Source organism: Pristiophorus japonicus, chromosome 12, assembly GCF_044704955.1.
Source record: "Pristiophorus japonicus isolate sPriJap1 chromosome 12, sPriJap1.hap1, whole genome shotgun sequence".
NCBI lineage: Eukaryota > Metazoa > Chordata > Chondrichthyes > Pristiophoridae > Pristiophorus > Pristiophorus japonicus.
Window position 1 is genome coordinate 156768053 of NC_091988.1, and position 15796 is coordinate 156783848.

The 15796-nt window shown below is 46.0% G+C and overlaps 1 protein-coding gene across 1 annotated transcript in view; it reads left to right on the forward strand.

Moving 5' to 3' along the window:
- LOC139277512 (protein-glutamine gamma-glutamyltransferase 2-like) overlaps positions 1-15796 on the forward strand; it is a 55445-nt gene that overhangs the window by 13100 nt on the left and 26549 nt on the right. The window contains exons 6-7 of the mRNA XM_070896057.1: positions 10069-10246; positions 12264-12399. Of these exons, the coding sequence (XP_070752158.1) occupies positions 10069-10246; positions 12264-12399 (314 nt within the window). The remainder of the gene's footprint in view (positions 1-10068; positions 10247-12263; positions 12400-15796) is intronic.

The window sequence follows — 15796 nt, forward strand, 5'->3', positions numbered from 1 at the left end:
CCGCAAAAGTGTCTACAAGGAAGTAAAAATAAAAAGATTAGTGAAAACAAATGTAGGTCCTGTATAGACAGAAATGGGAGAATTTATAATGAGGAACAAGGAAATGGCAGAACAATTAATTAAATACTTTGGTTCTGTCTCCATGGAAGAGGACACAAATAACGTCCCAGAAATGCTAGGGAACCAAGGGTCTAGTGAGCAAGAGGAATTAAAGGAAATAATAATTAGTAAGAAAATAGTACTAGAGAAACTAATGGGACTGAAAGCCAATAAATCCCCAGGGCCTGATGATCTGCATCCCAGAGTACTAAAAGAGGTAGCTGTAAAGTCCTTACTCTACAGTATGAAACCACACGAGGCACATTCTGGGGATAAGGTCACTGTGACCTTAACTCTTTATTCAACAGGACTCCAAAGACAATGACCCTGCGTGGGACCTCCCTTTTTATACCTGTGTGATCAGGGAAGGCATGTCTCTCTCAAGTTCACCCCTTGTGGTCAAGGTGTGCATCGAGGTTGAGTGTATACAGTAATACAGTGGTGTTACATTGTGGTTACATACATGACATAACCTCCCCCCACAAAGTCTTATTTGGAATCATAGGTTTAGTCTTTCAGGTGGTCTACGCTCCCTCGTGGAGCGCTGCAGTTGGGGCTCTGGTTGTTGGACACTGACATGAGTGTCTGTCACCTGTGGTGATTCCGGCCTGTCTGGGCTGACCGCAGGGACTGTGCATTCTTCTGATTGCTCTTGTTGCTCGTTCACTGGCGGTGTTGTGAGCTCCATCTCATGGTCTTCTTCAGGTTCCTCCGTGTTGATGCTGAGCCTTTCTTTTACTTGGTCCGGATGCTTACGACATATCTGACCATTGTTGAGTTTTACCATGATGATCCTATTCCCCTCTTTGTCAATTACAGTGTCCTCAAGCCATTTGGGCCCCTTGGCGTGATTGAGGACGAATACAATATCATTTATTTCGATACATCTCCCCCTCGCATTACTGTCATGGTACTCATTTTGTGACTTGCACTTGCCCTCCACTATGTCGATCAGGATTGGGGGAATGAGGGACAACCGAGTTTTGAGTGTCCGTTTCATTAGTAGCTATGCGGGCGGGACCCCCGTGAGCGACTGCGGTCGGGATCTATAGGCCAGCAGGAGACGCGATAGGCGGCATTGTAGGGAGTGTCCTTGAATCCTGAGCATACCTTGCTTAATGATTTGGACCGCACATTCCGCCTGGCCATTGAAGGCCGGCTTGAACGGCGCAGTCCTGATGTGCCCGACATAAACACTCGGAATTCGTAGCTTGTGAAACATGGGCTATTATCACTAACCAGGATGTCCGGCAAGCCATGGATTGCACAGATCGCACGTAGGCTTTCCACGGTGGTGGATGACATGCATGAATTTAGAATGAAGCACTCGATCCATTTAGAGTACGCATCGACCACAATAAGGAACATCTTACCAATGAACGGGCCCGCATAGTCAACATGAATGCGTGACCATGGCCTGGTGGGCCAGGGTCACGGGCTGAGTGGGGCCTCCCTGGGGACATTACCCAGCTTGGCACACGTCATGCACCTGCGAACACAGTGTTCCAGGTCTGAATCAATTCCAGGCCACCAAACGTGTGACCGGGCAATGGCCTTCATCAGCACAATGCCTGGGTGCTCACTGTGGAGTTCCCTGATGAACGCCTCCCTGCCCTTCTGGGGCATAACTACCCGGCTGCCCCATAGAAGACAGTCAGCTTGGATGGAGAGCTCATCCATCCGTCTGGAACGGTCAGACCTCCTCAGGGCATGCTCCGTGTGCGGGCGCCCAATCCCCAGTCAGGACACATTTCTTAATCAGGGATGGGAGGGGATCTCTGTCCAGATTTTGATCTGGCGGACTGTGGTGGGGGAGCCTGCGCTGTTAAAGGCATCGACAGCCATGACCAGCTCGGCGTTTTGCTCTGCTGCCCTCTGTGGTGGCCAGTGGAAGCCTGCTGAGCGCGTCAGCGCAATTTTCAGTGCTGGGTCTGTGCCAGATGGAGTAGTCCTAAGCAGCCAGCGTGAGAGCCCATCGCTGTATGCGAGCTGATGCTTTGGCATTGATAGCCTTGCTGTCTGACAACAGGGATGTTAATGGCTTGGTCCGTCTCTAATTCAAAACTTCCTACCAAAGAGGGACTGATGCATTTTTTTTTACACCATAGACACATGCAAGCACTGCCTTCTCGACCATCCCATATCCCCGTTTGCTTGAGAGCGACCTGGAGGCATAAGCCACAGGTTGTAGTTGACCCTCAGCATTGCCCTGCTGCAACACGCACCCAACCCCGTAGGACGATGCATCACATGTCAGAACCAATTTCTTACAGGGGTCGTACAGGGTCAACAACTTGTTTGAACAAAGTAGGTTACGCGCCCGATCAAAAGCCCGTTCCTGACAGTCCCCCCAAAACCAATCGCAACCCTTATGCAGGAGCACATGTAATGGCTCCAACAACATGCTCAAGTTCAGCAGAAAGTTCCTGAAATGGTTCAAAAGTCCCAGGAATGAACGCAACTCCGATGTGTTGCAGGACCTGGGTGCTCGTCGAATCGCCTCTGTTTTGGATTCGGTGGGCCGAATCACATCTGCAGCAACCCTCCTGCCCAGAAACTCAACCTCAAGAGCTAAAAACACACATTTAGACTTCTTGAGTCGCAGGCCTACCTGGTCCAGTCAGCGTAGCACCTCCTCCAGGTTGTGGACGTGTTCCTCGGCGTCTCAACCCGTGATGAGGATGTCGTCCTGGAATACGATCGTTCCAGGAATGGATTTAAGCAGGCTTTCCATGTTTTGTTGAAAAATCGCGGCCGTTGATCGAATGCCAAATGAGCACCTGTTATAGACGAACAGTCCCTTGCGCGTGGTGATGGTGGTCAGTAGTTTAGATTCGTTGGCCAGTTCCTGGATCATATAAGCTGAAGTGAGGTCAAACTTGGTGAACAGCTTGCCGCCTGCCAGTGTGGCAAGGGTCCTCCGCTCTCTGGAGCGGGTATTGATCTTGTAGGGACACCCGATTGATGGTGGCCTTGTAGTCGCCACAGATCCTGACAGAGCCATCTGCTTTTAGGAAGGGAACGATGGGGCTCGCCCAGTCGCTGAATTCAACAGGCGAGATGATGCCCTCTCTCAACAGCCGGTTCAATTCGCTCTCGATCTTTTCCCGCATCACATACGGCACCGCTCTGGCTTTGTGGTTCACTGGCCTGGCGTCCGGGGTGATGTGTATCCTTACTTTAGTGCCTTTGAAAGTCATGACGCCAGCTTGGAATAGTGACTCGAATTGTTGTAGGACTTGTGAGCACGAACTTCGCTCCACTGAGGACATTGCGTGAACATCCCCCCACCATTTCCAGTTCATCTCGGCTAACCAGCTCCTCCCCAACAGTGCGGGACCATTGCCCGGGACAATCCAGAGCAGCAGCCGATTCACTAACCCATTGTGTGTGACAGACAACATTGCACTGCCTAGCACCGGAATTATTTCTTTAGTGTAAGTCTGTAATTGTGTCTCAATACGTACTAATTTGGGTCTACTGGCTTTAAGTGGCCATAGCTTCTCAAATTGCTGAATGCCCATCAGTGACTGGCTGGCCCCAGTGTCCAGCTCCATGCATACAGGGATACCGTTTAATAAAACCCTCATTCATTGGTGGCATTCTGGTGTACGAACTGTGAGTATTCGCCACATGGACCCGCTGAACCTCGGCGTTCATCGATTTGCCCCAAAAGTCATCCTGCCTCAAAGAACCCTCTTCTGGTCCATCCGCCTCATATATTAGTCTGGTAGCAGACTTCCTGCACATTCGAGGTAAGTGGCCACTGAGATTGCAGTTCCTGCAGACAAACTGTTGAAATCTGCAAGATCTAGCTGAGTGTTTTCCCCCACACCTCCAGCATGATTTTAAGTTTCCATTGTTGGGAAGAAGGGGACTATGGCCAGACATTCCACGCTGACTGTCCCTTTGACTGCTCTTAAGTACCCTATTGGTGGGTGTCAATAGCCCCATCCCGGGCCGCATTGTCCACTGCTATGGCGAGAATTTCCGTTCAGCCTGCCATTGTCTGTGTTGAAGTCCTGCTCTGGGGTCTATTGCTTCGGACTGCCCCTGCCTGCCTGCGGGGCTCTGAGTCGCATTAATGATGTTGATTCCCTGATCCATCACCGCGTTAGAGGCAGAATTGCACGCGTATATTATTTTCGTCTCTTCCTCCCCCGCCAAGAAAGTTTGAGCCATCAACGCCGCCGCTTCCAAGGTCAAATCCATGGTCTCAATTAATTTGCGGAAAATTCCCGCATGACCGATGCCCTCGATAAAGAAGTCCCTTAGCATCTCCCCCCCTGCAGGCGTCTGTGAACTTAGAGGCTGGCCAAACGTTGGAGGTCCACTACGAAGTCCGGTATGCTCTGTCCTTCATGACATCGGTGGGTGTAGAATCTGTGTCCGGCCATGTGTATGCTACTCGCTGGTTTGAGGTGCTCCCCGATCAATTTGCTAAGTTCTTCAAAGGTTTTGTCCGCCGGCTTTTCGGGTGCTAATAAGTCCTTCATGAGCGCGTAAGTCTTTGGTCCACAGCTGGTCAAAAGATGAGCCCTTCGCTTGTCGGCCGCTGATCCCCCAGCCATTCTTTCATAATGAAGCTTTGCTGAAGCCTCTTGACAAAATCGTCCCAGTCCTCCCCAACACAGTACCGTTCCTCTGTGCTACCGGTGGCCATTCTTGTGGGTCGTGAATTCCCGTTTCTCGTCTCCAATGTAAAGTCCTTACTCTACAGTATGAAACCACACGAGGCACATTCTGGGAACAAAGTAATTCTGTGACCGTAACTCTTTATTCACAGGACTCCAAAGATGATGACTCTGCATGGGACCTCCCTTTTTATACCTGTGTGATCAGTTAAGGAGTGGTCAAGGTGTGCATCTAGGTTGAGTGTATACAGTAATACAGTGGTGTTACATTGTGGTTACATACATGACAGTAGCCATGGAAATGGTAGATGCATTGTTGTCATCTTCCAAAATTCTATAGATTATGGAACAGTTCCTGCAGATTGGAGGGTGGCAAATGTAACCCCACTATTTAAAAAAGGAGGGAGAGAGAAAACAGGGAATTACAGACCGGTTAGCTTAACATCAGTAGTAAGAAAAATGCTAGAGTCTATTATAAAGGATGTGATAACGACACACTTAGATAATATCAATGGGATTAGACAAAGTCAACATGGATTTATGAAAGGAAAATCATATTTGACAAACCTACTGGAGTTTTTTGTGGATATAACTGATAGAATAGATAAGGGAGAACCAGTGGATGTAGTGTATTTGGAATTTCAGAAGGCCTTTGATAAAGTCCCACATAAGAGGTTAGTGTGCAAAATTAAACCAGATAGGATTGGGGGTAATATACTGGCATGGATTGAAAATTGGTTAACTGACAGGAAACAGAGTAGGAATAAATGGGTCTTTTTCGGGGTGGCGGGCAGTGACTAGTGGGGTACCACAGGGATCAGTGCTTGGGCTCCAGCTATTCACAATATATATAAATGAATTGGATGAGGGAACCAAATGTAATATTTCCAAGTTTGCTGACGACACAAAACTAGGTGGGATTGTGAGTTGTGAGGGGGATGCAAAGACGCTGCAAGGCAATTTAGATCGGTTGAGTTAGTGGGCAAACACATGGCAGATGCAATATAATGTGGATAAAGGTGAAGTTATCCACTTTGGTAGGAAAAACATAAGGGCAAAGTATTATTTAAATGGTGATGGCTTGGGAAGTGTCGATGTAAAGAGGAACCTGGGTGTCCTTGTACACCAGTCATTGAAAGCAAACATGCAGGTGCAGCAAGCAGTTAGGAAGTCAAATAGTATGTTGGCCTTCATTGCAAGAGGATTTGAGTATAGGAGCAAGGATGTCTTACTACAGTTATACAGGGCCTTGGTGAGACCACACCTGGAGTATTGTGTGCAGTTTTGGTCTCCTTACCTAAGAAAGAATATACTTGCCATAGAGTAAGTGCAGTGAAGGTTCACCAGACTGATTCCTGGGATGGCAGGACTGTCGTATGAGGAGAGATTGGGTAGACTAGGCTTGTATTAGAAGTTTAGAAGAATGAGAAGGGATCTCATTGAAACATATAAAATTCTGATGAAGCTGGACAGACTGGATGCGGGGAGAATGTTTCCCCTGGCTGGGAAATCTAGAACAAGGGGTCACAGTCTCAGGATACGGGGTGGGAAATTTAGGACTGTGATGAAAATTTTTTTCACTGAGTGGTGAACCTGTGGAATTCTCTACCGCAGAAGGCTGTGGAGGCCAAGTCACTGAATATATTTAAGAGGGCGATAGATTTCGAGACAAAAAAAGACATCAAGGGGCGTGGGGAAAAAGTGGGAATATAGTGTTGAGATAGAGGATCAGCCATGATCATATTGAAGGCGGTGCAGACTCGAAGGGCTGAATGGCCTACTACTGCTCCTATTTTATATGTTTCTATGTTTTATCAGTTGTAGCTGTTGAACTGTGCATGAGCCAATCAGTGGTGGATTTTGGCCCTCATTGATCACAAAGGGCACAATGTATTTTTGCTTGTTATTTATATTTTCCAGTGGCACATTACAAGTCCCTACCACTGGAATGGTTGCATGGTTGTCCTATAGTGAGAGTATTGTCTTAGATTCTTTTATCTTTAAGCCTTTACCTAAGTATCTAAGAGGTAGCACATTGAATGAGGCCTCACAATCTATTTTCATTTTTACCATTTGACCTTTAATAGAGAAGGTAGCCATAATCTTGTTCGGATGATTTATGTCAGCTTTATCCTTGAATGTGTGATCAACTTTACCAAGCATCTTTACAGTCATGACTTCAAAATCAGAATCTTAACCCTCTTCACATAGTGCATGAACTTTTGACTTGCCCTTATATTTAGGGTTATGTGTAGACTTCAGCCTCGATCCATTCTGCCTGCACTTTTGATAAGTGATTTAGTTTGCCGCAACTTGTGCAGGTCTTCGCATATGCTGGGCATTCAATTTTTGAAGCTCATGTCTTTTGCTACAATATCTGCAATTGTTTGAACTTTTTGTCTGTGAATTCTTTCTTTGTGGGTCGGGGTTTCTGTCTGACAGCTTTGACATCTTGAGTCTGTTTTAGTGAGCTTCATGGATTTAATTTGCACAACTGTGGCCTCTGTAGCTTTCTAGAGCATCACACATTTATCGAGTGTTCGGCTTGATTCTTGCAACAGCCTCTTAGAGTGTTATCAGATATTCCACAGACTATGCGGTCTCTGAAGAAATCATCCCTCAAATTGCCGAAATCATCCCTCAAATTGCCAAAATCACATGACGATGCTAGCTCTCTCTCTTTCACGAGATATCTCTCAAACTGCTCGTCCACTTGTACACAGTTGTTAAGCTGATACCGTTCATAGATGATGTTGGTTTTGCCTTTACAGTGCTCTTCCCAGAGCTTCAAAATAACCTTAATTTCCTGCTTGTCTTCCTTTGATTTGTAAGGAAGATTATTGTGGATATCTAGGGCATCGCTGCCAATGGCAGTGATAAACGTTGCAACCCTAACTCTATCTGGTTTTTCCACAATATTCATAATTTTATAGCTGTCCTACAGCTTTCGAATTTTTTCCAGTTACCTTTCAAATCGCCAGTCACCTGCAATGGAGGTGGTAGAGGAATGTGCGGGAGTTGGCACCGTGATGGTCATGATAGCTCGCTGCAGCTTAGGACTTTGAGTTTGTCACATACATGAATACAGTTCAAATACTCAGAAGACTAGAACAAATCGAATACTGTGGCCATGTAATTGTAGAAATACTTTTTCAATCGAGGCTCTACAATAGCTTATGCCACTTTAAATTTGTTTTACTAATGCCTCTAGATTATTTTACAAGCTTATGACTATTTATCGCCCTTCACGGATCCACATGCGATGTGTAGGAAGCACGCTCTGCACTGCACTGCTTAACATCAATTTCAATCGGCTCTCAAAAGTCTCACGGTTCCAATATTTCGGTCGTAGAAGTGTGGGACGAAAGATCGTAAGTCTACGCTTCTGACACCATGGGTCCGAAATTCACCATCCCCAAAGGGATGGCTACTGTGGAGTTTAGGCGATCGATCGAAAAAATCGATCAGCCGCCATAGTCGGGTACTTTTCCCTCCCGAGCCATATTCAGCTCGGGGGGAGGGGGGGATTTCAGCGGTGTTCACTTCTGCCGGAAACAGCGCAGTGAAGCTGCTGTAAAGGAAGGTTTCCAGCGGCAAACTCTGGCGTGTAGGCTGCTGGAAAGGGACTACCACTGCGAAATTCACCGAGGAAAAGGTAGGACTTTTCCCGGCAGTGCCCCAGTGAGGTTTTCGATGCGGTGCTCGAACGCAACACTGCTGGAGCCCTTTCGTCAGTAAAAAGTTTTATTACTTCTTGTTTTTATTTCATTTTCTAGCATGCGCAGTATTTATCTTTTCTTATAGTTGTATTAATTGTTTTGCCGCCATTAAACCTGCTGAGTGCTGCTCCGAGGTTTGCACATACCCCTGTGCTTTTGTACAACTTTCAGGTCTAACTCTTTAGTGGAGGCCTGTGGGCTGCAGAGACCTGCTTGGCAGGGTTCATCCTGAGAATGGGAAGAGTGTTGGGAGGGCGACACCTGGTACAACTGCTCAGAAGCTGGGTGGCATGCTCGAGAAGGCATCGCCATCAGCACTGTGCAGACAGGCAGCAGGCAAGGGAGGCAGCAGCCATGATTCATTCATTCTGCACCAGACTAGTGTGCTCGCCATCTTCACCGGCCCGAATCAAGATTGCGGTTGGCTGTTTGGGGACAAGGGATATCCCCTGTCCACTTGGCTGCGGACAGCACCAGAGCATGCATACAATGATGCTCATTGTGCCACTAGGTGCATCATCGAGCATCCTTAAGCAGAGATTCCAGTGTCTGGACCGCTCTGGTGTCACCTTGCAGTACTCTCCTCAACGGGTCTCCATAATCATCGTGGTCTGCTGCATGCTGTACAACCTGGCCATTATGAGGGGACAGCCGCTGGAGGTCGAGCCAGTGGCGCCACCTGAGGAGGAGGAGGAGGATTCTCATCGTCCCAGAGCTAGGAGGCGTCAACCCATTGCCAGGGCCGGGTACAGACTAGCCAGCATCCTCCTGGGAGGGTGTGTCCTCACATATATGGAGGTGCCTGACACCTCCCTTGCAATCTCCCTCCATGCATTATGTACTGGTGGTCTGCCAGGTCTCCCCACATCAGGAAACAGTATTCCTCTTCTATCCTGCACACCTTCCATCAGTGTCTCCAGCTCCATATCAGTAACCTGTTGGCTCTCCTTGCAGCTCTTACACTTACCATCCTTCCAACCTCCTTTCCACCCCTCAGGGTCTTGCTGCAAACCCTGGCCTTTCAGAAAGCCAGGGAGAAACTGGCTCATTAGAAACCAGTACCTGCATGCTGAATTTCTCAATGGTGATAACGCTCAAATTAAGACAGCCACTCTGCTGAAAATTCTACTTTGGAAGGATTCATTAGCACTGAATCCCACTTCTTCACTTTTGGAGCTGAATATGGGGTGGCCCAGCCACACAAAATGTTGGCACGAATGGCCACAAGCAAGTGGGGGGAGCACCAGCTTTCCAACGGTACTGAATTTCGGGTCCCATATATTTTATAGCCTCTTGAACAATCTTAAACTCTTATATCCCAAATAAAAAGAGTTAGGTTGAACAATCAGACTGCCATGTGGAGCTTAAGATGGCATTCCTTCATCGACCCTCTCAATACAGCTCCCTATACCTCCTAGCTATACATTATATTGTTACCGCCTAGCTAGAGGGTGCTATACATTATCTCGTTACAAGTTCCATAGGCTACCTTTGCAAATGGCTGTAAATTGTCCAATTAGTTTGACCCATTGATCCCATTGATGTGTTTGCTTTCTTCTTTGCTGTTATGACTTCACAACAATGTCAGTACAAATTTACTGTGTTTATCGTTTCAGCTGAATTGTGATGATGATAAAGGCATCCTTTTTGGCAAATGGAGTGAACCATATACCGATGGAGTATATCCAGGGAAATGGAATGGAAGTGTTGCAATCCTTCGTGAATGGAATAATGATGGCTGTCAAGCAGTTCGCTATGGACAGTGCTGGGTGTTTGCAGGAGTGACCTGCACAGGTAGAGAGGCAATTGGTGTTGGATCTCACACATAAAAGGACTTATAGATGAAATGGAATTGTAAATGCAGATATATATTTAAACATTTCCATAAGTAACTGAGATATATTTGTACATAGACAAAAGTTTATAAAACACATTTTAATGGATGCTGAAAGGAATTTCAAAGGGTGGAATTTCCCTGGATTTCACACGAATTACTGGCATTTCAGTGGAAGATCAGCAAAAACATTGCAGGAACAACATAAATGGCTGGTTAGATCATTTTTCTATGGTTTTGCCAATCTCCCGCTGAAGTTATGGCAGGAGTTCAGGAGAACCCCCATGGAAATTCCAGGTGTATATGTTTAAGGACCAGAAACTTACACATGGGTTCTCCAATGGAAGACTGGCAGAAACCTTGGAGAAATGTTGGAAATTGCCAAAAATGGTTGTTTGCACCAATAACGGCAACTTGTACTTATATCGCCTTTAACATAATAAAACTTCCCAAGGCACTTCAAAGGAGTGTAATTAAACAAAATTTGGCACTGAGCCACACAAGCAGCTATTAGGACAGATGCCCAAACACTTGGTCAAAGAGAGAGGTTTTAAGGAGGGTCATCAAGGAGGAGAGAGAGGTAGAGAGGTGGCGAGGTTTAGGCAGGGAATTCCAGAGCTTAGGGCCTAGGCAACAGAAACCACAGCCACCAATAGTTGAGCGATTAAAATCAGAGATACTCAAGAGGCCAGAATTTGAGGAGTGCAAATAGCTCGGAGGGTTGTGGGGCTTGAGGAGACTACGGAGATAGGAAGATCAAGATAAATTCACAGAATGAATGCACCAAAGCAGAGCTGCATTACTGTTGTAATGATAAGTGCGACCCAATCTTCCACATTAATTGCTATTCATGTTATTCACATCAAAGTAAAAGATTTTATTATAGCATTCTGTTAAGATCAGGAAAGAAGTAGTAAGTGAAGTCCAAATTGCTAGCCAGTATCGCACATTTGGCGTTAATGTTAAGATTTACAGTGACAACAAGATGTCGACTTAAATCTTCAAGTCGATGTAATCTGCATCCAATTGTAAAATAATGGCCTGGAATTTGTGGCCAGCAGTGAAGTGAAGGCATTCGCGGCTGACCCTGAAGTATGTGCCACTCAAGGACCTTGCAATCCCTGTGTCGAGGACTTCAGGTTTTCCGACCTTGAAATCAATTCGATGGAACTTAATGGGAATCCCCTTGTTCGAATTGCTCTGATGTCAACAGGCATTAGGAGCCAATCAAAAGGCAGAATTCTCAGAACAAGGAAGTGAGTAAGCCCTTAAAATTCTAACTTTTAAGATTAGTTACAGAGAGCAAAAGAAAGAGTGGGGCTCTCACATTGGGTAAAGACAAACCTGAAATAGAGATGGACAAACTTATAAAAAAAAACTTACATTTTTTTAATAAGTTTTTAAATGTTTTATTGTTATTCAAATGGAGCCATGTCACACTGCAGAAAGTTAAAATTAGTTTTGCAGGCCCTTAACATTTGATTAGCAGTCAACAGCCTGTTAAAACCCCAGTTACACCTGATCACTTTGGGTCTAACTTTTAGTGGGTAATTTAACAGCGTACTTACTGCGGAAGAGCCGACGTTTACGTCAGTTTCAGTGATTTGGCTGATTGCACAGATTGCCGGCTCTGGGGAGGGGTGGGGGAGGATGTGGTGTGTGGGATGGGGGGGTGTGGGGGGTATGGGGTGTGTGGGGGGCACAGCACAACCTATTTCGGAGCTGTCAATGACTGACTGCAACTTTGGGATATCCACATGCACCTGTGCCTCCGCAAATGCCAAATCCCAAAGTCGTGGTCAGTTTCAAAGGTGGAATGACGGCGAAAGCTGTCAGTTCTCTGTTATCCCGAACGCAAAATCTGGGCTGATCAGATTGGTTGAAAATTAACTTTTTGAGAGCATTACAATAGCTATTCTGCCGTAGTTGGAAACACATGCATTAGATGTAAATGAATAACTTTTCTTCTTTCTTTAGTTTTGAGATGTTTGGGAATTCCTACCCGTGTGGTCACAAACTTTGACTCTGCTCATGATGCTGATGCAAACTTGACCATTGATTCATACTATGATGTAGAAGGGGACAGAACGGGAGAATCAAATGATAGTATTTGGTGAGTTAAAACAGAAATGAATATTCAAACAGCACAATGCTTTTACTAAATGCACTGCGAATGGCATAATGCCTGTGTTGTAGTTAAACCTGACATGGAGAGAACTTTATGCTAACAAACCCAAGTGTCGGTGGGAGGAGGGCTGGGTGGATATTTTCCATATTTAAAAAAAAATGTCTGGCAGCCAGTGTTTAAATCTGGAGCCACAAGGAAAACCTAAGAGAAGGAAAAAGGAAACCAAACTGGAAGAAACATTCGGCAGAACATGGTTCGGAGTCGGGCCAAGGCAGAGGTGGAGCAGGGCTGGGAAATACTTTGGCAGCAGTTTTGAGAGCTGTGCCGGGAATGGGGACAGATGAGTTTTCAGTACATCAGGAAAGTGGTGAGCAGCCGGTATTTCAAGTAGATTAATATACAATTGGAGTAAGTTTCTCACAGTTGTGTCAGAAACAGATAAGAGATAAAAGAGATTGTGAATTTGCAATTATGCAAAGACATAGGGAATTGGGGGTGTGGGGGGATGGTGGTAATGGAATGGGGGGGTGAGGATGCGGGGGGGCGGTGGGGGGGTGGGGGGATGGGCGGTTCAGTAGTGCCACCTAGTGTCAGGGTCTGCATTCAGCCAAATATTGATGTAAGCTTTGCCCATCATGACATTTTAACCTAAGGTTTTTCCATTTCAAATATTAATATAAAAAGTATAGCTCAAAATATTAACACAAAAAGTAAGGTTAATGTGGACAGGAAGTGTGCAACATATGCAAAACTTTGAATGCATTATAGACACTGGTAGTTTAGGCATTTGTAGAATAGTTGTTTGGAATACGAAGTGATCAAACTTTTAATCAGAATATTGACTGCAAAAAAACACGCTCATCGATCCTGATCACCAAAGTCCATCAATGGCAATTGGAGGCTAATTGTTCAAATTCAAGAACCAATGATCAGAAATTGTGAAGTTGGCAAATTGAGGCTAAAGTTATGACAGATGGTGAACAATCTTTGGGGCCGAAATCTTTGCCCCCTTTTTAAATAGCAGTTACTGCCTCAAAGAGCGCAATGCGGAGGGTGCATCGCCGCGGCTGCCATTTTATTTTAATTGTCAACTGACTGTGCCAAAGTCCAGAGGACACCAAGTAGGCCTCGCAGCGTTCCTCTCCTTTAAGTGAAGTGGAGGGACATTGCTAAGTGTCCGCTGACATCAGTATCGCGCTGATGACACCGCCCGCCTTCCGCCCCTCTCCTGACTCGCGTCCGCCCTTCGGCTGGCCCAAACACTGCCCCATTGATTTTTCAGAAGTAAAGAGGGCAATTTCTCTCTATTTCCCACCCCATCAATTAACATAAGATCATAAGAAATGGGAGCAGGAGTAGGCCACCTGGCCCCTGGAGCCTGCTCCGCCATTTAATACGATCATGGTTGATCTGATCATGGACTCAGCTCCACTTTCCTGCCCACTCCCTATAAACCCTTTATTCCCCTATCACTCAAAAATCTGTCTATCTCCGCCTTAAATATATTCAATGATCCAGCCTCCACAGCTCTCCGGGGCAGAAAATTCTATAGATTTACAACCCTCAGAGAAGAAATTCCTCGTCATCTCAGTTTTAAGTGCGCGGTCCCTTATTCTGAGACTTTGGGGCCGAAATTGATGGCCTTAATGCCCACTGCTGCCGAAATCCGCCGACATTTTTCCTCGGATTCCGCCCTGTGTTAGATTCCATTTGATCTGGAGTGGGCGGGAGGGAAGAACCGCCGGGAACCGCCCGCTGACGTCAGTGGGCGGCCAAGTGGCGCAAGTCATCTTTCGCCCGCTCTGATGCCAGATTGGTGCGGGCAGGAGTCGGCGCCAGCAGTGGGAAGGAGCACTGCGTGGAGGCTGTTCTAACCCCAACCGTAGGTATGAAGAAAAGGTTTTAAAACTGTTTTTTAAAAAAAAAAAAAATTTCTTTACCCCCAATCAAGAAAAAAATTTCTTGATGGGGGTCCCCTGAAGGTGTTCCGATGTTTGTTTTTTTTTGATGATTTTTATTTCCAGTTGTTTGACCCTTCCTGGGCCCGACTCCATCCTCGGCAGCACTTGGGCGGCAAGTGTCTTTGCCGCCGAGAATGAGAGCCCCTGCTCGCTGCCACTCAGATTGACGCCATGTCCCTCTTGCCGCCGGGTGCCCTTTCAAAGGACTCTTTGTCAAAACTCCTGCCCAAAGTACTGTCGAGTATCTTGGCGGCCATCAGCGATCCTTTGGGCAGCACTTGGGTGGCCCGTCGCCTTCACCAATTTCAGCCCCTATGAGTGGAAATATCCTCTCTGCATCCACCTTGTCGAGCCCCCTCATTATCTTTTGTTTCGATAAGATCACCTCTTATTCTTCACTCCAATGAGTATAGGCCCAACCTACTCAACCGATCTTCATAAGTCAACCCCCTCATCTCCGGAATCAACCAAGTGAACCTTCTCTGAACAGCCTCCAATGCAAGTATATCCTTCCTTAAATACGGAGACCAAAACGGTACACAGTACTCTAGGTGTGGTCTCACCAATACCCTGTACAGTTGTAGCAGGACTTCTCTGTTTTTATACTCTATCCCCCTTGCAATAAAGGCTAACATTCCATTTGCCTTCCTGATTACTTGCTCTCCCTGCATACTAACTTTTTGTGTTTCATGCACAAGGACCCAGCACCGATCCCTGTGGCACCCCACTAGTTACTGTTTGGCAACCGGAAAATAACCCATTTATCCCAACTCTCTGTTTTCTGTTCGTTAGCCAATCCTATATCCATGCTAATATATTATCCTCAACCCTGTGAACTTTTATCTTGTGCAGTAACCTTTTTATGTGGCACTTTATCGAATGCCTTTTGGAAATCCAAATACACCATATCCACTGGCTCCCCCTTATCCACCCTGCTCGTTACATCCTCAAAGAACTCCAGCAAATTTGTCAAACATGATTTCCCTTTCATAAAACCATGCTGACTCTGCTTGATTGAATTATGCTTTTCCAAATGTCCCGTTACTGCTTCCTGAATAATGGGCTCCAACATTTTCCCAACGACAGATGTTAGGCTAACTGGTCTATAGTTTCCTGCTTTTTGTCTGCCTCCTTTTTTAAATGTGATTTTCCAATCGCTGGGACCGCCCCAGAATCCAAGGAATTTTGGTAGATTACAACCATTTCATCCACTATCTCTGCAGCCACTTCTTTTAAGACACTAGGATGTAAGCCATCAAGTCCAGGGGACTTGTCCGCCTTTAGTCCCATTATTTTACCGAGTACTACTTCATTAGTGATAGTGATTGTTTTAAGTTCCTCCCTCCCTGTAGCCGCTTGATTATCCACTATTGGGATGTTTTTAGTGTCTTCTACCATGAAGACCTGTCATGTATGTAACC